Source organism: Canis lupus, chromosome 11 (assembly GCF_048164855.1).
Source record: "Canis lupus baileyi chromosome 11, mCanLup2.hap1, whole genome shotgun sequence".
Taxonomy (NCBI): domain Eukaryota; kingdom Metazoa; phylum Chordata; class Mammalia; order Carnivora; family Canidae; genus Canis; species Canis lupus.
Window position 1 is genome coordinate 48652614 of NC_132848.1, and position 21734 is coordinate 48674347.

The 21734-nt window shown below is 38.8% G+C and overlaps 1 protein-coding gene across 7 annotated transcripts in view; it reads right to left on the reverse strand.

Annotated features, from left to right (window-relative positions):
• Positions 1 to 21734, reverse strand: part of THADA (THADA armadillo repeat containing) — a 332010-nt gene that overhangs the window by 167228 nt on the left and 143048 nt on the right. For 4 of the 7 annotated variants that reach the window (XM_072768180.1, XM_072768175.1, XM_072768177.1 and 1 more), the window contains 3 exons: positions 19215 to 19304; positions 17588 to 17719; positions 2003 to 2068 (listed from right to left, as the gene is read on the reverse strand). In XM_072768180.1, coding sequence (XP_072624281.1) covers positions 2003 to 2068; positions 17588 to 17719; positions 19215 to 19304 — 288 coding nt within the window. The remainder of the gene's footprint in view (positions 1 to 2002; positions 2069 to 17587; positions 17720 to 19214; positions 19305 to 21734) is intronic. The other 3 variants (XM_072768181.1, XM_072768178.1, XM_072768179.1) reach the window with 2 other exon arrangements.

Genomic DNA, 21734 nt, shown 5'->3' on the forward strand with positions numbered 1-21734 from the left:
TGGCCACATCCTCCAACAAGTACACGTGACTAAAGGTTTGGGCTGTGACACAGTTTGATACATTCACTGGAAAAAAAAAATCACTAATTCTCACTGCTAATTTTAGTGGCCAAGAGATATTTTACATTGCATTTCAAGTAAAAGTAGCATTCCAAGGAATCTTTACAGAAGATATACACATGAATATAAGAAGAAACAAGAAAATTAAGTGGCACTTATTTATTTCCATTTGATTTTAATAAATTAAGCCTCATTTATTTCCATTTGATTTTAATAAATTAAGCCTCAATTCTGTATCATCTTACTTCCAAGCTTCCCTCCTTGACCATCGAAGAAGAAGAAGAAGAAGAAGAAGAAGAAGAAGAAGAAGAAGAAGAAGAAAGAAGTAGTAGTACTAGTAGTAGTAGTAGTAGTAGTAAAGTCAGTGCAAATTATATGAGTCATTCTTCAATCATGCCAAGGATATAACCTTCAACCTAAGATTAAAAATAAAGCGCTATGTGTGAAACTCAATACTGTTTAACTTCTGGGTGCTAAGATCTAATAAATATAACATTTCAAAGGAAAATTAAACAATCTGGATCATTTCCATTCATCATCATGATTTCACCAGTAGATTTCTATGGCTTTGGCGACATTTGCTAATATTTAGATCCTGGGTAAGCTGGTGGAATTTGCCATCACTTTGTTTATAATCAGTATCGCCAGTTCGTACAAGGCACCGAAAAGTCCTCCACTCTCCTATATACTTCAAAGCATTTCATTTATTATTTAAATGATCATTCTGACAAAACCATTAGTCAAGAAGAAAGCAAAGAAATCTTGATTTTTAAGGTGGAGATTTTTAAAGATGCATCTTCCACATTAGTCTGCTTTAACCACCAATGCTATTTCTGGCAAAACCTTTATTTCCGATAAGAAAACTTTTTTAAAAAAATCCAATTTTTCTTACCTATAAGAAAAGGTCAGGGCTTATTTTTACTGGTTTCACTCAAAATGAGTTTTATATATTTTAAATTTACTTTAACTTCTTTGTAGGCCCCTATATTTTCTTGCTTTTTCTATGGAAAATACCAAATTTGAGAAAAGTATTGCTGAAGCCATGATTAATGTCTCACAACTTCCTTCAATTTTTTTTTTATTATTTTTTTTTATTATTTATTTATGATAGTCACACAGAGAGAGAGAGAGAGGCAGAGACATAGGCAGAGGGAGAAGCAGGCTCCATGCACCGGGAGCCCGATGTGGGATTCGATCCCAGGTCTCCAGGATCGCGCCCTGGGCCAAAGGCAGGCGCCAAACCGCTGCGCCACCCAGGGATCCCTCACAACTTCCTTCAAAAGATGGCAGGAATGAGGGCATATGCACACACTTACACAGGATAAAAGAAGCATCCTTTGGTCAGGGTTCTGAGTTCAAATGGGCTTCCAGGGTTAACAACAAAAAAAAGTTTCAGATTTTTTTTTTCAGATTTTATTTATTTATTCATATGAGAGAGAGAGAGAGAGAGAGAGAAGCACATATCCAGGCAGAGGGAGAAGCAGGTTCCATGCAGGGAGCCTGACATGGGACTGGATCCTGGGTCTCCAAGATCACACCCTAAGCTGAAGGCAGCACTAAAACGCTGAGCCACTCGGGCTGCCCAGAAGTTTCAGATTTGGAATAGGGTTATACTTGTATTTCTTTTTTTTCTATCCTGAAATTCATACCACAGCTAGGTCACCAGGGAACATGTTTGCAGGGCTTGAGAAGTTTTTTGGCTGAGCAAAAAAAAAAAAAAAAAAAAAGGCAAAATGTCACCCTCAAAAAGAACCCCATCACTAGTAAAGCTGAAAGAACTGGCTGAGTCACAGGTCAAGAGCCTTGTAACAAAAATGGGTTGGGCTCAGGACAGAACCTAACAGGAAAGCATAAGGTCAGATGCAAGTTTAATTTGGTGAAGAAACATGTGCTTGACCACTTAATGACTGCCAGATACCACAGAGGAGGTTAACTTACCTACCTAATACTACTTCTGGTCAAGGAACATTTCAGTGCTACTCTTTGAGAATCAGAGCAAAAGATGCCACTATTCAAAAAAAAAAAAAAAAAAATAGATGTTACTCTTCTAGCCATCAAGAGACCTTATTCCCCTGTTTTGTTACCTCTGTGGAAGGAAAGTGGCAATAGTGGTTTAGAATCATTTTCCAGATAGGGCTCTTTCAATGCCCCAATTTCCCAGTATGTCCATATCATGGCGGCAAAACAGTTTCTTTATCCTGTGTTCATTGAAGGGCTCTGTCCTCACAATCTTACAGCTCTTAAAAGGGTGAATAATGTCTTACATGCAACAGAAATTCCATTCAAAATAAAGCAGACCATGCAGCCCAACCCTTTGGTATTTCTAACTGTGACCAAAGTACTGGCGTTGCCAGGAAGCAAGCATTTTTAATTAATTAATTAATTAATTTTTATTATGGTAAAATAGAGATAACACAACATTTGCACATTTTTAAGTGTACAATTCGGTGGCATAAAGTACATTTTCCAAGCTGTTTTAGGACATTTTAGACTCTGGCCTCAATGTCTAGGTACTCAGTCATTCACTGGTTGATACTCCTATCTTCACATAGATAAATGTCATTCTATTTCCAGGTAACTTCTTGGCTAAGTATTCAAAGTCAGAGTTCACTCAGCACACTAGGGTTTGCATGCTTGAGGTGAGGAATGAAGCACCAAACTCAAGCCTTTGTCCATTTCCTTCCAGATTGAAGATAGAAACTCTGATATTCTCTTCCTTGCCATTAAACCTTTTGGAAAATAAGGAACCCACTATTCCCTGACCTTTGGGATTCTTAAAAACATCAGACTGCAGTTCAGAACACAGACAAGAAACTATCCAAGGAAAACATGCCCCCAAAAGAACAGGATACAAACAGAGCTGTAACTAGGTAATTAATGGTAGGGACTTAATTCTCCTCACTTCACTTCTCTGATAACAATCTGGTATTTTATCAGCAGGGTCTTTTATCTGGAAGGATTCACTGTGTTCTGCTGCCTGGAACTATTCTGGGAAGGGACAAAGACCAGCTTTCATCTTGGAAAGGAAATGGAACCACATCTAGAAGGATAAGGAAGAGTCAAAGCTGTAAAAAAAAAAAAAAAAAAAAAACCAGAAAAACACCTCTAAGTCTTCCCCTGCCAGAAGGGAGACATAAATAGAAAATACGAGAGCAAATCCCAGTAGGGAAGAAGTCACCACAGTCCTTGCCCAAGCCACATGTGTGAAGGTGGCAACATGTTTTCTGCCTTAGTTTCAAGTTTTGCATCCTCTTCCCCCATCTGCCTTACCCTATTCCCAACACTTCACCCAACCAATGTCTTCTATTACTCTTCCTGTCAAAACCCAGGAAACTTAAACTAAATCGTACTGTGGTATAACTAATAATTGCTTAAAAGTAATATGCTTCACAGTGTTATTTCCATTTCAGAAGGGATCGAAACCATATACTTAAGTAATGAAAATCTACCTGTGCAACTTCCAAGTTCAGCTCAAAATGGAGAAGGCACCTGAGAAAATTGGGCGAGTAGAAGGTACCTCTTAAGACTTCTGAAATCATTTCAGACAGGTTTCAACCACTCTAGGAGTAAAGCTGGTCTGAGTGAATGGCTACGGTGGGGTCAGAATCTGGCCCTGTGAGTGGCTTCATTCCTAAGGGGAAAACGGATTGCTAGGGAGTTCATATTAATAAGCAGCAGAAAGCATTCCTTTATTTTCCCTCCACACATGGCCATTCCACTCAGACCTCATAACATGTCATGGATTGGTGGTAGAAGGACTTGGGAAAAGCAGGGCTTTGAATTCTCCAACCTACTTAGAATCAGGGATATTTACCCAGGGTTGAGCCAGGGTGGCTGGTGAGTTCCAAAAGCCACAGCCTGGGGCTTATAAAGCCAGAGCATAGCTTGCCTTGTGATACTGCTCCCTTCTGTCAGGCTGTGAAGCAATCCTGCGGAGGCCCCTTGGTTCTATTCAGGGCCCTCATGACAGACAGTTCACAGTAGCCCAGACAAGGGGACGGTGCTAGGAAGCCTCTCTGCTGGCCAGTTTTCAGCGGGGACTTCTATCAGGACATGGCATTCTAAAGCTGCTATTTTCGGGATGTGTTCAACCATGCAGCAGAATGCAAATCCCTCTTTAGTCTTTTCAAGTTTTCCCTAAGTCCGGTTTTTATTGTGGCTATGAATTAAATTCTGATGTCTTAAATCATGCGGAAAGAAAAAGTGGGCAAAAGTGATTGAATTATATTAATTATATAGCATTAGAGCTTAGCTAGAAAACAAGAATTACATTTCTTAAGTTTCTCTTCACTGGACTTATGCAGGTTATAGTAGTATTAAATGAATTTCACTTTTTTTTTCATCCAAGCTAAAAAGAAGCTGAGCCTTAAACTCTGGTTTATAGGAAAAATGTTCTTCTGGCCAAAAAAAAAAAAAAAAGAATAGAATAAACAGTTAAGCAAAAAACAAACCCACACTACATACCCATCACCCAAAAGGACAGCCTTAAGGGACTCACTTGTTTAGTATTCAAAAATATTTTCTACCCACTGCTTTGTAAATTATTTTCTTGTCTGTGTGACACATCCTTCAGTAACAATTCAGCTCTTCCTTGGTTACCTAGATATATTTCCATAGTTTCTACCCAAACAGCCTTTTCCTGTTGCGATTGTAATAATAAAAAAGGAGATACTTATTTACATAGCAGCACCCTTCAGACAAATATATTTTTGTTAAGGCTCAGGACATTGTAGAGACCAAAGAGAAAAATCTCATTTGAGTGTGTGTGGGCCCGCCTAATTTTAATTTTGCAGTTATTTAGACTTAGGACCAGCTTAAGTTTACCTTTGAGACTGAGAGTTTTCATTTAAATTTAGGAGAAATGTGGCCATCTCTTGGGGACTGGTGGCCAGGACACGAACATACCAGGCCAAGAATTCTGTGATACAAAAGAAAAAAGAAAAAAAAAAGAAAAGAAAAAAAAAAAAAAACAACCCAGGGGGCTGGGTTTAGCTCTCAGTATGCTTTCCAACAGGTTTTGGCTAGGAGTCTTTGGTTAGTGAAGGAGGGAGGTGGGACTGTGCATATGAAAAATGTGAAAGTGAGAAGCAAGGGTGGGGTGGGGATTTAAACCCACCTCAGGGGCTCTGTACTGTGGGTTATGGACCAGTATAGTAACCAGATGATAGTTATCCACCCATGGGTGTAGTTCCCGAAAGTTACTATATGCAGTTTGGAGTAATGAAACTTTCATTTCATAATAGGCAGTAGTCTGAACATGGATTCAGACTGGCCATTTTTCCAGATAAGTTTAGAATTACCACAGAAGAAAACCTTGACAATTTTTAAAAATTTCAACATGTGCTGGATAGCCTGGAGATTCTGTTTCCTTCCAAGAGAATAAAAAGAGGATGATCAAGTAAGCTACTGTGTGTCAAAGTCTTATATACATGTTTGTTGCTGTATTTTTTTTCCTTTTTCTTTCAACAACTCTGAGGATTTTCAAAGTTATGCAAAGTTTCAAACGTGGAAACCTAACATGGTAGAGACAAATGAAAAATATATTCTCTAATAGTTAAAAAGTTATGCATAAGGAGCTGTCCACAAATAATCTCATTAAGACTTTATGCTTCTTGGGCCTCAAGATACATTTTCTTCTTTGCTAAGACACTAAAACTGTGCAATGACCCATGATTTCCTATTATAAGGAAAATTTCTTTTGTAAGAAATTCGTAGTATTTCTCAAGAATCTCAGAACTTCAGTTGAGCCAGTTTTATTTAGCAACCTGTCATAACCACTTGGGCTTAACTGCAAGCTTTTTCTTCCTTATCTGCTGATTTCAGATTAGAAAATGTGACCACTGCCAAAGCAATGCCCAAGGTGGGTGGAGGGAGGAGATCTCAAGGAAGCAAAGTTATTTAAAATTGCAGGTTAATTTTGGCATGTTGAGAACTACCTTGCCACGTGGCATCATAAACAGATGAGTAGAAAGGCATACTATGGTGTTAAGTACTGGTGTAGCTAGGGAGTGGCAAAGAGCCTGGGTTTCAGAGCCAGACTGCCTGGTTCAAATCCCAGCCTTATCATTTCTTAGCAGCATGACCTAGGGCACGTTTCTAAACCTTCTATGGCCCAACTGGGCTTCTCTGTAGAATGGGGATAATAACATTATAGACCACATAGTGTTATGATGATTAAATGAGTCAGTAGGTGTCAAGTCCTAAAATAATGCCTGGCCCATAATAAACATTTGTTAATTATTATCATTTATCACTAATTTGATGGAAAAAAATCAGAGCCCAAAGAAAGGTGCCAACACCCGTCACTTGAGGTATCAAACTGATCATCGCCGGTATAAGAGAGAAAGCAAAAAAAAAAAAAAAAAAAAAAGGCAAATCATTTCAAACTTACTGGAGGGATATTAAAAGTCAATGAAATTTTAAGCCAATGTTTCTTTGTTACTGAGTACACATGAACACAGTCAATGACATCAGGAGGATCCTTGTATATCCTGAGTCCTGATTCAAACATGTTTCCTATCAAGAGGTCTTCTGACTACAGCTGGCCAGGTGGAATGCAACGTTAGATGTTGTATGAGGCCCTAAGAGATGGCTGTCCGAGTCTTAGGGTGCAGAGGGATTCCTGGGGGCTTATTTTGAAATTGCCAACTTTCAGACACTTCTCAGGTATCTATGGGACACGCAGAAGAAGTTGGCCAACAGAACACTGAATCTATGAACCCATACAAGTTCTAGATCTAGGTCATCACTACATGTGAGGAACAACTCCAGACAGTGCATGCAAAGTGAAAATGAAGAGGGCAGAGGGAAGGGCAAAGAGCCACACCAATATTTGGGAGGCAGCAGGAGGAAGGGGTTCTCCCAGAGGGGAAAGATGTAATGGCCAAAGAAGGCCAGAGAGGAAAGAGTGTCACAAAAAAGGGAGCATGCAATAGTGTCAAATTCCAGAGAAAGGTAAAGAACAATGAGCGCTGAAAAGCATCCAGAGGCTTCTGGGACTAGGTCACTCCTATTGCACCTTTGTAAGGGCAGCTGCAGTGAAGTGGTGGCAGCAGCATCTCAGCTGCAGTAGTTTAAGGAATGAATAAGAGGGGAGGGAGTGAAGTCTAAACACAGAAAACCTTTTCCAAGTGTCTGGCTATAAAACAAGAGAGAGAACTATGGTGGGAGGTAGAGTGGGTGCCTCCATGGAGAGTCTAGGGCTGTTGGCCTCTATTTTCTCTTGCACAGGGGAGGTGATGAAAGTGAGAGTTTGGGCAATGACACGAAGTAGGCCCTCAGCAAATGTATGTATGTATGTATGTATGTATGTATGTATTTATTTATTTATTTATTTATTTATTTATTTATTTATTTATTTATTTTGATCAGCAAATGTATTTAATGGACAGATGAACTGGTGACGAAGAACACTCACAAAATAAAGTGAAAGACAAGAATAAATGGCGAAGAAGGGGATATCTGTAACTGGTGTCGGGGGGGGGGGGCAAGATGAGCCCCTTGAGGCAAGAGTCTCAATGCTCAAGATGAGTGAGGAAAATAAAATGCAAAGGAAAAAGTAAAAGAATATGAGGATGAATGTATCTTGTGCAGCTGATGTTACTAATGCAACTTGTTTTAACTAGAAGATTATAAATAGACTGGTAAGGGTCAAGGCCCAGAGGAGAGGGAGGAAAAAACTGTGCCAGTCAGGGAAAGATATTTCAAACATGCTGGGTCATTATTTTCCCCTGTCCTCATTTTAAGCCTACTATAATTCATCTACTCTATTCCCTAATTCGTATTTGCTGCCTAAAGAGAAAGACATACATTTTTTTATCTTACAATATTCCCTACCATGTAGGATAAGATGACTGCCTATCAGTTGACATTTGGGGCTTGCTACCATCAAAGCCTTTAATTCAGCATTTAAAATGCCTGCTGAGCACCTTGGCTACAATTCTTAAGAAAATAATTAAGACCAAGGAGATAAAAGCTCCTTAGGGAAAGATATCATTAAAATATTTTAATATGTAAATATTACTGTTTGTAATACTTTTTCTACTACTATTATTATTTTCATGTGCCTTAAATGTGTAATTTAGAACAAATACCATCCTTTAATAAAATTAGCAGTCTCTATCATTGGTTTCTCTTGTTAGGCAGCAAATCAAGTATTTTGAGAATTTCCTGGGTCACCCTTGATTCAAGTGAAAGCAAAGCTCTTTATGATGACTTCCAAGTTATGAATCATAGGACTCTATCAATCTTTCCCTTGTTGGATCTAATCATCTACAGAGTAGATAGTCTGACTTTTCTCTTGTCTTGCGTGAGCTACTAATCACTATGGGGAATTTCTAAAGGTCCTCAAGATAGTGGCCTGAATTCTCTTATTCTTTTCCTGCCTTGCTACTTGGGAACACTTCCTGAACTTCTCCAAGAGCACTAGTGCTCTTCCCCTTGTTTATAAGCCCTTGGTCCTTAGTGTATCTGTCACACAATTCAGTGGTTAAAATTCAGTACATCAGGTGCATAAGCATGGGTTTTATCTCACTAGCTAGACTGTAAGTTCCTCAAGGATGAAGACCTTTTTTTACTTTGCATCCTACCCAAGATCTAATACTAGCTAGGTATGCAATGTATGTTTAACAACTACTTTGTTAATCTATTAACTGATTGGATTCTAACTTTTAGAGTGAATGGCATCAATAGGCCATGGATTATCATCATTGTCAAAAATTTCACCTAAGAATGAAGCTGTTTGCAGATCAAATCACTTGTTCTAACATGACCTGAATTGGCCCATTAAAGTAACAGATAACACTTGAAGAAAAGCTGGTCCCTACAAGTTTTGTTTTTTTAGCTTGCTTTGTCAATGCATTCCATAAGAGGTGAACTCCTCATTCCTTTTGCTCAAAAACATATTTAGAAAATAGTCTTAAAGAGATCTGGTCCCAGAAATGAAGTTGGCCAGGCCCCTCTCTAGGAACTAAGAGATAAAAATCAGTGACAGATGACAGAGTATCCTTTTATGTCAGTACTCTTTGCAAAAAAAGCCACACAATGCCGGAAACATGATTTCATTCCACATGTTGAACCTTAGCTACCCCTGGGTAGAAGTCAGAAATTCAGGAGGCCGTAAGCACAGCATCCCAGAATAAGCACTAGGTAAAGCAAGACCACAGTAAAAAGGAGACGGAGTAGGTAGCTACCTGAACTGTGATTTTACCAGCATTAGGAAACAACCTTCCAGTCTCTGCTTTTTAGATCCTCCCTCCTCTCTGTTAAGGTCCCAAACTCCAACACCAACTTTCATTGCTATACTTCAAAACATATGTCTCTGTAACACAACAAATAGCCCCAAAGAAGCTAATAACTAGGGTCACTTACACATCTATATGGAAGGAAGGAGTGGGCACAGGTTTGGTTTATAGACAAGGAGGAAAAGGGAGCAGCTGGAAAAATCTCTGAGCAGAACTGAACATGCGCACCTTGACAATCTTGCCCACCTTGACAATCTTACCCAAAGCCTGACCTGGTATCAGAGTCACACTAGTGAAACCAGAGGTCAGAGTTTCCACACATTCATGGGATGGCAGTTCCCTTCTTTCATCCAACCACAGCTAGCAGATAGGGATAGTATAGGGACATTCCTAACCTTTAATCTCAATCTCAAAGGCGCACGGAATTTAGCAGTAACCACAGGAGCGGTAGGGTTCTGGTCCTCTGGCATGGCCAAGTGGGAACAAGTTCTACATTAACAGCACCGGCAAAGACCTATTCCCAGCTATCTCTTCTTATAATGGGCTAGGCTTCAGGACTCTTGTATTCTCTCTATAAGCATCTCTGTTCAACGAAGAGCATTCAGGAAGTTTGGACAGCAAAGAGTTACCTATTTTAATCACTTTTCAGAAAAGCATCTCTCTGACTTTTCTCAAAATACTCAGATGTAAAAAAAAAAAAAAAAAAAAAAACTCAGATGTTCCTTGTACTTGTCAGAAAACAAATGTGGTTTAAGCCAACATCTGGAATAGAGAAAAAATATAGAAACCACAAAAAAAGATAATTAAATTAATAAGGAATGCTTTTCAGACATAACATCCCATAGGCCAAAAAAATGTTTTCAGAACTATCTGGGACAAAGTTATAGAAGTTACTTAGAAGCTAAATTTAAACAAATTAACTGCTGGAGGGCACCATGTAGCACCAGACCACTGTAGCCTTGTGGGCCATGCCAAAAATGGCACCCCAACTTCTTTTCTTTGGGAGACAGAGGAGCCCATAAATAAAAATGTACAAATGACATGTTACAGGTTCAGAGGCTTACCATGTCCTTCACTGCACATTTAGAATTTACAACTGAGTCGTTTGGCTGTTCCAAAATAAGACATCTCAAAAAGATGCCCTGTTGGTCATTTAGTTCAGATGCACTGCAGAAAGCCCAGCATGTGATCAGTTTTCCTTGAATACTTTCAATGACCAGCAGCTCAGTGTTATGGAAATCTGTTGATTCCCTTGATGGAGAATGCTAACTTTCACAAAATTCTTCTTTATATTAAAATCTGAAATCTATCTCTTACTTTCCCATTGGGAGCACAAGAAAGAAATTATGTGCCTTCTGCCATATGGCAGCCTCTCAAGTATGTAAAGACCATTACCATGTTGCCTCTAAGTCTTTTCCAGTTTAACTATTTCCAGATGTTTAGCTTCCTCATCTTGGTTATCTCCTCTGGATAAATATTAGTTTATCAGTGACCCTCCTAAAATGGGAAGCCCAGGGCAGAGTAACAGAATAAGCAAATGATGTAGGTTTAATCTGATGGCACAGTTCAGAGAAACCATAGTCTTCACTATCTGGAAACAGCAACTGTGTCACACTGCTTCCTCAGGACTCACCAGGAAATCCTCTTTCCCAAGATTTTTTCATAAAAACTGTTAGGGAGCCAGACAGCTCTCATCCTGTATGTACACAATCTTGACTTTTCTTGAGAAAATCAGAGTATGACATATCTCTATTAACCAACATCTTGATAATCTCAGCCCATCAATCCAAGGCTATTTTGAATCTCATTTTTAAAGTATGGACAATGTCAGACATATCAAATAAAAAAGAGTATATAGAATAACATGACAATCAACCGCTTGCCCGGAATCTAGCATAAGAACACATCAGAAATAAAACCAAAGCTTCTAGTATATGCTTCCTCCAGTTTATCCCCTTCTTCCCCAGCCACACAGAAAGAATGGCCACTAGCCTGATTTTGTGTTTGTCAATCCCATGCTTAAAGACTATTTTGAAAAAAAAGAAAAAAAAAAAGACTATTTTGAATTTTGATTCCATCACCATTAATATTTATGTTATATACAAACCTGATAAGCATGCAATCTAGGTGCATTCATTTAAGTAAGTAATTCACATGTTGAATCAAGCAACATTGTCATCATCTATCAGGCTGATAATACCATTGAAACAGTGAGGTAACTCAGGCAGGACTCATTTTTATTCAACCTCAGCAAACAAACTGTAAAGCTCTTGCAAGTAATACAATGAATGATCCAGTCTAAAACAATCAGTATCAATACAATTGTTTGGTCACTGGTAAAATACACCTATATGCCTTTCCCCTTCTCTTTTGAAAATCCTTCTCCAAGCTCCCAGCAGAACATGGCTAGCCCACATTTCCCCCAAATTACTGACATGGTTCTAGGCTCACATGTACCTGAGGCTATAAGTTACCTGGGTCCAGGGATTTGCCTTCATCAACAGGACAACACAGTGCTCTTTTTTTTTTTTTTTTTTTTTTTTTTTAATCTTCTCCCCTACATCTGGCTTCAGGGCCTTCCTTCCAGCTAACTCGTTGGGACAAGCCAAAGCAGGAGTTTTAAAAGTCTGCCCTCTTTCTATCACCATCAACCCCTTTTTCTCTACAGAATTTTTCTTAAAAAACAAACCAAAGGGCCTTTTATCTGTCATTTTGTAAGCAGTATCAGCCCCACTAGACAATCTGAGAGCCTGAAGCACACAGGGGCCCTCCTATTTTTGCCATAATAATCTGGAAGGCTTGCATATATAGATAGTTCTCTGACTTTCAGCAAAAAAATGACATCTCCCTCCTTTCTTCCTTCTTCCATTCTTATCAATCCAGGCTCCTCTCGTTTGGCGCTAAAGCCTACAGCAGGATAGCTGTGAAGTGGGCCTCCAGAGCAGTTTGCTGGACAGCAGTCAGGGGTAAGGGGCTCAGAAGCCAGGAAATACTTCGCTTATAGGCTCCTGAAGCCAGAGAGGACCTAGGTAATATTCAATACTTTGATAGATAAGGAAACAGAGGGTCAGTGAGGTGAAGTCAAAATAAAGGGAAATGTCCAGAGTTCATCCTGGAACACAAGACCCCTCAAAGGGCCAGTAAAACACAAGACCCAGCTGAGCTGGGTAACCAGTGGGATATGAAATGTGGCTCCAACACAGGAGGACTAGGAGTCCCTAAGTACTTCACAGATACACCAATCTGCTATGTCTCAATTCGTGATTACTTTCATTTCTAGGTTAATAATTCAGTCCCTGTGCCCAAACCTGGTTGAGGCAGAGAAGGGAACCAAAGAACAAAAACAAACCAAAAACCCAGAATGGCTTCTGCATGGAAAGAGGTTAAGATTTATTTGGAGAGAAAAAGCACCAAGCACACAAATTACAGTTATGTATGTTACAGCAGTGATGAATAGTAGGATAAGAGGTTAAATAACAAATGCTATAGCCATTCAGAGAGAACGATGAACCAGGGGTGAAATGAAGAGAAAGGGAGAAGGGCAAGTCTTCCTTCCCAGCAATGTTTCAACTGTTCTCTGCCTGTTTATGTCTCTGTAAAGCAAAGCCTACCCTCTACTTATCTACAAGGATTCTGAGAAGACAGAGCAGAGAGAAACGTGCCCTGCAGCCTTGAAGAGGAGTTCCTGGTATTACAATTACAAGTGAAGATAGAAGCCATCTACCGTCTCCTGTAAAAACCCCAACTCTACACTATGGAAAACAAGTTCCTTCAACTCCACAACCTGGGAAAGGAGTAATGTGGTAATCCTTGAATTATGTAACTTTCAAGGACAAGAAAACAAGGGCCAATGTTATTTCTCAATATCACAGGCTTAAAAGGCCTAACTCAGTTTTTATACCTTCTACCCTTCCTCCCTTTTTAAGACTGGTACAATCCAAAGATCCTATGAAATATTTTTTAAATGTACAAAACATGCATTTTCCTTTTTTTTTTTTTTAATTCTTGGTTAGATTTTTCAACATCTCAATGAATAAAAGTGTCCACAGCATAGGTCCCCATGGGTGATTTCCACAGCCACGTATTTAAGATTGTATAGTTATTAGCACTTCAGTATTTTTCAGAGAAAAGAACAGCAGATTTCACCAAAAAGTTCTCAACAGTAAACAATGAAATGATTTGAGGAAAGACATACTGAAAGTCATTTGCAATGAAGATTGGCCCCTGAGGACACCTGGGTGCCTCACCGGTTGAATGTCAGCCTTTGGCTCAGGGTGTGATCCCGGATTTCCGGGATCGAGTCCCGCATTGGGCTCCCCGCTTGGAGCCTGCTTCTCCTCCCTCTGCCTGTGTCCCTGCCTCTCTTTTTGTGTCTTTCATGAATAAATACATAAAATCTTAAAAAAAAAAAAAAAAAAAAAAAGATCAGCTCCCAAAAAGGCAAGGGGTTTGGGGAGATCCTTTTAAAAGCACACAAAGAATAAATAAAAAGCAGTGGAGAGGTTTCTCCCATAGATATTAATCCAATGCTGAGATCTATTGGCAGCACCAGAAAGGGCTTTCTGGTTCAGCTGGACACCCGCCTGCACAGTGATACCACACTGGTTCCGAGAGGGTAGAGGGCCTTGCCCAAGTGTCAGTCAGTCAGTAAGTGGCAGACCTTGGACAGAACTGGTCTCTTAAATCCAGAGCCTTTCTTCTATTCAGGATGCCATGCTGTGGCCTCAGTTTGGGGCATATTTGTTTTCCTGTAGTTCTTCAATTCACACTTGAAACTCTCTTGTAAAACAGAATTCAAAGGTACATGTAGAGAGATACTCTGGTCTAGAAAGCCCTAGACAAGGTGTATTCAGAGGAGCCTGTTGGGGGTCCCATTTAAAGCATGAGTCACTCGTCTTGGTGGTATTTGAACTGAAGGGTGAATGGTCTTTAACTGCAGACCTCATATTTGCATGGTAAAGGGCTGTGAATCTGGATCCCTCACAGCATCAGGCACATAAAATACACTCGATTAAAAAAAACTTGCAAACAAAACATTGTGATTAACATGATCATTTCTGTTCCAAGGTGATGCAACAATCATAACTGCACACACGCATAACTTTGGAAAACCCAAATCAGAACTTCTAAGATTTCAGTCAACAAAGTAGATCAATAGAGATATAAATTTATACTTCTAAATGTGGGATAAGGAACAAAAATACAAACAATACCTACAAACATCTTACAAAGAGGAAGGAAATGGCAGGTAAGCATACATAAATCAAAGGGAAATAAGAAGCTATTATTGGGGCTTTTAATCTTCTGTTTGTGCAATTCACTTTAGCACGGTCAGAGCAACCCTCATGCTACTCCCACTAGCTGAAAAATTTCTATTTAACTAAACTCAGAATATCCAAGATCCTGATTAGACTCTTCCAAGTACATAAATTAACACTGGCAATGCTACAAAAATAAAGCATCACCCAACCACTCATGCATACATCCATCTTTTCAGCTATTATCCCAAGTCAAAATAGCCCAACCTTTATCATCACTAGAACCAAAAATATTGCCTGGAATGACAGGTTTTATGATCAATCTTTTACTTCCTTCACAATGAATTTTCTCAGAAGTAATTTAAATCAATGTGTACAATTTTATCAAAATCACCATTTTTATGGTCTATCTGCCCAGAGTGATTGCGAACATTTTATAGTAGTACAGGGCTGCCCCTCTACTGGGTTGATGAAACCCCAAACTGGGATTTTGACTAAACTTCAAGTCTAGGATCCTTCCATTGTATCACAGAAGATAGTCAGGGCTTAGCTAAACTAGCCTCCTCCACACCTGTCACAGACTAACCCTGATACCTCAGGCAATGATCCTGCAGAGGTGAACCCAAGAGAAGCCATCCTCAATACTGGAAAAGCAAAGCAAGAAGCAGATCCCACTGCTGGTGGGGACAGGACTTCTATATCGTGAAAACAGTCTGCACTTGGATCCACCAACTCTGGAGATAGGCTCCTCCTCATTCTAAATTACATCAATTTGAGCCCACAAGCCTACTCAGCATAGCCACTGCTCTTGGCTGAACAAAAGGAAGCTGGTTATTTTGGTGTAATGGAAAGAGTACACCCAACACCCTGACAGCGTTATACTCTTGGGTTCCTATTCTAGCGCTGTTACTGACTCACTCTCTGAACCTCAACTTCCTCAACAGGAAAGTGGAGGTGATAACACGTCCTCTTGGAATCGTTGTAAACAAGATGGCCGGTTCAGCGCCTAGAAAATAGTCAAAGTTCAACAAATGCTGGTGTACTTTCTACTAACATCTCTGCTCAGAATACTTTCTTGTTTGTTCTCTGCATTCCTGGGTCAAAATCTACTTCTTATAAACCCCTGGAGTAGCCTAATCAAGTACCAAGCTATTGTCTAGTTTGTTAAAACCATGTACATGGTGGGGGGCAAAGAGGGGTTGTGATAATATTTAATATCCCAAATTTAATACTGGTACTCAAAGTGTGATCTACAGACCAGCAGCATCAGCGTTACCTGGAAGTCTGTGTGAAAGATCCTTGGGCCCCAATCCAGACCTTCCAAAACTGAATTTATGAGATTCCCAAAGTGATAGGTTTATCTCTTAAAGTTTGAGAAACACTGTTCTATACCACAAATGGACATTCAATAACAGGGCCTATTGACACTCTAAGGAATCAGCTGTGGCACTTGTGCTGTTGGTGGCACTCTATGAATGCTTTATTCGCATAGAGAGCAACTACTGACCAAGGCAATTTCCCTGGAAGGACCGTGCAATGGACTCTTTGTGCCTTTTGAGCTTATAACTTTATGGCATTATTTAAATCTTCTATATTAGTGCAATCTGTTATATAATAAATGTCCTGAATATAATTAGCAATATGAGCATTCTGATTATATGTAGACTATCAATAACAGGAAGAATACTTTCAATGTAGTAATTTCTGGTTTCTATGATGTAACACATAACAGATTGATTAGTAATAGACTTCCACAAATTGAATGTTCTCAGCACAGAATGACAAGAGTTCTAAAGCATGTCCTTCTGTGATTCTGAGCATGTGCCTTTCTCCCTAACCCCGTCAACCTTCTGAAACATTTTTTAGTTCTTTCCAGTTATATGTGAAAGTACAGTTTTTCAATGCTCCTGAAAGTAAAATTTACAACCCAAATTCCTAAAATGAATCACCAAATGCTGGATACAGGAGACTGGTAACTTTGTGTATCAGGAAACAAAAACCGATCCGAGTGAGTCATCTCTGTGATCAGAGATAATACAGCCACAGCCTGAGCTTGGTGCAAACAAATGGCTACAGCAATCACATGCCAGCATCTTGTACTTAATGGTTTCTCACATTAAAATGCATCAGTCAGCTCTGTGAAACCAGGAAGTGGAACCCAGGGTGCCACATAAATAACAAACACATTCTCTTGAGTTTGCTGTATCTCTAACGTTTTGCTCCAAGTCTACCTCAATTTTTGGTAGATAAATAAAAATGAAAGTGCTGCTTTATTGAGACATAAGCAGAAAGGTAAAAGCTGACTAGTATCACTGGGCTTCTGAAATGTTCCATACGAAAATTTTTAATACTTTTCAGAGGCCTACTTTGATCGAAAATGAAAAAGGTGATCAGAAGTTGGGAAATACCTCAAAAACTGTAACAGAGGAAGTGGCAATAAGCTCTAGAGCAGAAAAGCCTGTTATCATCTGATTCCATGTATAATCTATCTGCATGGCTTTTTCTCAGGTACTCCGTGCTAGAAAAAGAAGATGACGAGGAAGTGAACCTGTGCCACATTGCACTGCCACCTGGATGCTACCCCTTGCACCCACTAGCAAACTCTGATTTCAGAGTGAAGAGACAAATGTCCTCTTGAAACCTTGGACAGGAGGCTATAATGCCAGGACCAAGCCTGCTTCATGCTGATGAGGCTTAACCCAGGGATGATGCAAACACCTAGGCTATGGTTTTCAAAAGCAGGCATCTCCTGTCAACACCACACATCCGTTAGTCGGCAGAGTGCCAAAGAAACATTAATTAAACAGTGGGTATGGGCTTCTGTACCCACAAAAGAAGCACTTTCCTCTGAACCATTGGAGACCAGTTGGGGGGGCAACGGTAATAACCCCCAGGCCCTGCTTTCATAAGACCCCTCTCAAAATTAAACAAAAACAAAAAACGACATAGTTTCTAAAATAAGAACAAGTTAAAATACTCCATAAAGCCCCCGTGCCTACCCCATTATTTCCATGAAGTATACACTACCTCATAATGAAGGGAATGAAAGGTGCCATGCTGAGAGCTGAGTAAGTGCCGTCCATCGGAGAAGGGTAGAGTCTTCCCAACACCAAAAGTAAGAGAAACATGCTTGGATGACGGTTGAGTTCTCCTGTATCACTGAAAAAAAAATTATTGTACACAAAAGATTTATAATTTGAGAGGTGAGACACTGCCTTCAAACATTTTTCCCATCAAAGAATTATGAATATAAAGTGAGACTCTGGATGATCAGATCATTTTCTTTCATTTGTGTGTTTTTCCCTCCATTCATTTCATATATTTCTAACATGCAAATAAGGAAGAGCTACTGGCAAAGCTATGGATTGGGCTTTTGCACACGATTCTCTTCTCAAAGCTAACTGTTAATTCTTGTCTGTGTTTTGATTTGGGCTGTTCATACAGCAGAAAGGAGTTCCACAGTATGAAATGTGAAACTTTCAACAGCTAAATGTACTTATGAAAGCTTGAACGGTCACTTACTGGGGCCAGAAAAGCCTGTCTGTACAAATTACTAATGTGAGGAAATTTATCATAAGCAGAAATAAAATTCATTGATGTTATTTTACTTCCCTATTAATAAAGTGCATATCAAGTGCAAATATTGCTAGAAGAATAAAAAAAAGCACATGTTCCAACACACCTTTCTAAAAATTCTACTGTTGATACAGGATGTGATTGAAAGGACAATGGTAAACTTTTCTATGTGCCCTGATCTGACTGGGAGCCTTCTGAAGAGCTGTATTTTGTGTTTGCAGGGTCAGGTATGCCAGTGCCATTTCTGGTCACCTGTTTGCCGGCTATTTGCTTACCCTCACAATGGTCAACTGCAACAAGCCAGTAAGAAAAAAAAAGACTGCTGTTTGTTACAGCAAACTCAGTAGGTAAACACAAAGATCTTTAAATATCATGGGAAGAAAATGCTTTTTGTGCTTCTAAGAAGCTAATTTCTGAAAAATGTTCACTGAAAACAGAGTTAAATTTGAAAAAACAATATAAAAAAGGATTTTAAAAATATATTATAAAAACAGGATTTTTGGGCAGCCGGGGTGGTTCAGCAGTTTAGCGCCACCTTCAGCCCAGAGCCTGATCCTGAAGACCTGGGATCGAGTCCCATGTCGGGCTCCCTGTATGGAGCCTGCTTCTCCCTCTGCCTGTGTCTCTCCCTCTCTCTCTGTGTGTCTCTCATGAATAAATAAATGAAATCTTAAAAAAAAAATCCAGGATTTTAGAGGCATCTAAAATGGTGGCTAAATGGTGGCTCAGTCGTTTAAGTGTCCCACTCTTGATTTCAGCTTAGCATCTGATCTCAGAGTCATTAAGAGCCCCGAGTCCTGGGGCTCTGTGCTGGAAGTGAAGCCTGCTTAAGATTCTCTCCCTCTTTTCATCCCCCACCTCTAAACAAAAACAAAAACAAACAGGATTTTATATAACTTTTCAAGTACAAATCTACTGTAGAGAGTCAGGCAACATGATGTACTAAACACTTTTTAAAAAGTCATCTATGTTACAAGGAAGGAGTTGATTAAAAACTGTTGCCTGGAGGCAAAAATCTCAATTAATGAAGTAATTCACTTCCTTGATTTCACTGCGTCCCACCCTATTCTCTTCTTACCTGTCCACAGTATTAGCTACAGCTTCCAACTGTTGGAGAAGAAAGGGATAGAGTTCTGGGAAACGAGAAAAAAATTCGCTGCCTGTCATTCTGTAGAGGGAAGAAAAATAAATTACTATCATTTATTTCCTCTAATCTAATAATAAGGCCTTTTTAATTTATTTTATTTAAAGGAAGATAGCCAAAGTCATTTCCTTGAATATGTAATGAAAAAAAAGTTAAGAATAAGCCATCTTAATAATTTCACAATCAATTGAAATAATATAGTTAATTTTGATTTCGGAAATGCTTTTAACACAGGGAATTTTATCTCCAAATTTAAGATTATGTATATTTGCAAATGTTTGATATTAAATTCTCTTGGGGAAGAAATATTTGTGCAAATGACAAGTTTCCACAATTGATTTGGACTATGAATATAGTCAACATCTGGTTGGCTAATGCTGACAGCTTCTATAATAAAAACAGGTCTAGAAAAGGTTTCTCCCAAGTTGGCACCAGTGATATTTTGGACCAGACAATTCTTTGCTGTGGAGGACTCTCATGTGATTGTAGGATGTTTAGCAGCCTTCATGGCTTCTACCCATCAAATGCCAATAATATACCTTTTCCCCTCAAGTTATAACAATCAAAACTGTCTCTGGATGTTGCCAAATGCATCCTGAGGGGCAAAATGGTCCCTAGTTGAAAAACATTGGTCTGGAGCATGGTTATCAGAAGCACAGATTTGGTGTATACAGTTCTGGATATTCAATCCTAGCTGATAATCTGTGAGGATCACCTTTCCATCTTTATAAACACTACTCTTGAATTCTTATAAGATCCAGTCAATCAGTTTTCACAAATGTAACCCACTCCTATAAAGACTCAGAAAAGTTTCCTTGTGCCCCTTCCCAGTCAACTCTCAATACCCAAAGCAACCACTGATTTTATTTCTATTCCAATATCCTTTTGTCTATTCTAGAATTTCATATAAATGTAATAATACATTACATAACTTTTTGTACCTGGCTTTTTTTTCACTGAGCATAAAGTTTAACCATGTTACTTATGTATCAATAGTTTCTTTTTTGGTTGAATAGTATTCTATTGTATGAATATATAAGTTTGTTTATCCATTCTCCTCTTGACAGATTCGGGCTGTTTCCATTTGTAGGCTATTATGAATAAAGCTGCTAGGAACATTCTTACATAGGTTTTTTGTGGACATGTTTTAATTTCTCTTGAATTAAGTATCTGAGAATAAAGTTTCTGTATGTTTAACATTTTAGGAAACTGAGAGTTTCCCAAAATAATTATAGCATTTTATACTTCCACCAACAATAAATGAGAATTCTAAGGCTCTATGTCCTTTCCAACATTTGCAGTTGTCTTTTTTTCCACGTTAGCCATCCTAGTGGTAGATCTCTGTGGTTTTGATTTGCATTTTCTTGATGACTAATGATGATATTAAACACTATGTCCTTTGGTTATTGAAATGGCCTTTTGTGAAGTATCTATTCAAAATGTTTGCCCATTTTTATGTTTGGTTGCTTGTTTTCTTTGCAATACATGTGCATTATATATACCTTTTTTTGTGGCTTGCCAATTTATTTTCCTAATAATGTCTTTTCATGAGAAGAAGTCGTCAGTCCAATAATTAGATCCTTTTTTTTTTTTTAAGATTTCATGTTTTCTGTGGCTTAAGAAATCTTTGCCTACTCCAATATCACAAAGTTATTCTGTTTTTTTCTAAGAGTTTTATAGTTTTAGCTTTTATCTTGAGGTCCATGATTCCTCTCAAATTAATTTTTATGTATGGTGTCAGGTAGAGGCAAAGGTTATCTTTTTCTTTTAAAAATTTATTATTTCTAATTGAAGTATAGTTGACATACAATGTTACATTAGTTTCAGGTGCAAGACTCTTTCTCTTCCACATTGGCATATCATAATTTAATAGGAAGATGCTGTAAGAAAAAAACATAGGCCTTAAATAGGAAAGATGTGCCAGGTTTATAAATAAGAAGATTCGATAATACAACGAGGAAATTCTCACCAAATTCAATGCAATTCCAATAAAAATAATAATTATGTGTGTGTGTCTGTGTGTGTAACTGGACAAGCAGATTCATTCTTTTTTTTTTTTTAGAGAAAGAGAGTGCACATGAGCAAGTTGGGAGCAGGGAACAGAGGGAGGGAGAGAATGCCAAGCAGGCTTCCTGCCCAGCACAGAGCCCACCACAGGGCTTGATCTCATGACCCTGAGATCATGATCTGAGCCAAAATCAAGAGTTGGATGCTTAATCAACTGAGCCCCAGGTGCCCCTGGACAAGCAGATTCTAAAATGTATATAGATGCACCAAAGGCCAAGAGTTGCAAAGATAATCTTGAAGAACAAATATAGAGGACTTACTCAATCAGGTAGCTAGAAATATTATAAAACTTTAATAATTAGGACATCATGGTGACAAGTAGGCTATTGAACACATACATGAGGACCTGATTTATAAGAGAGTTGGTACTGTAGATGACAGTACTAT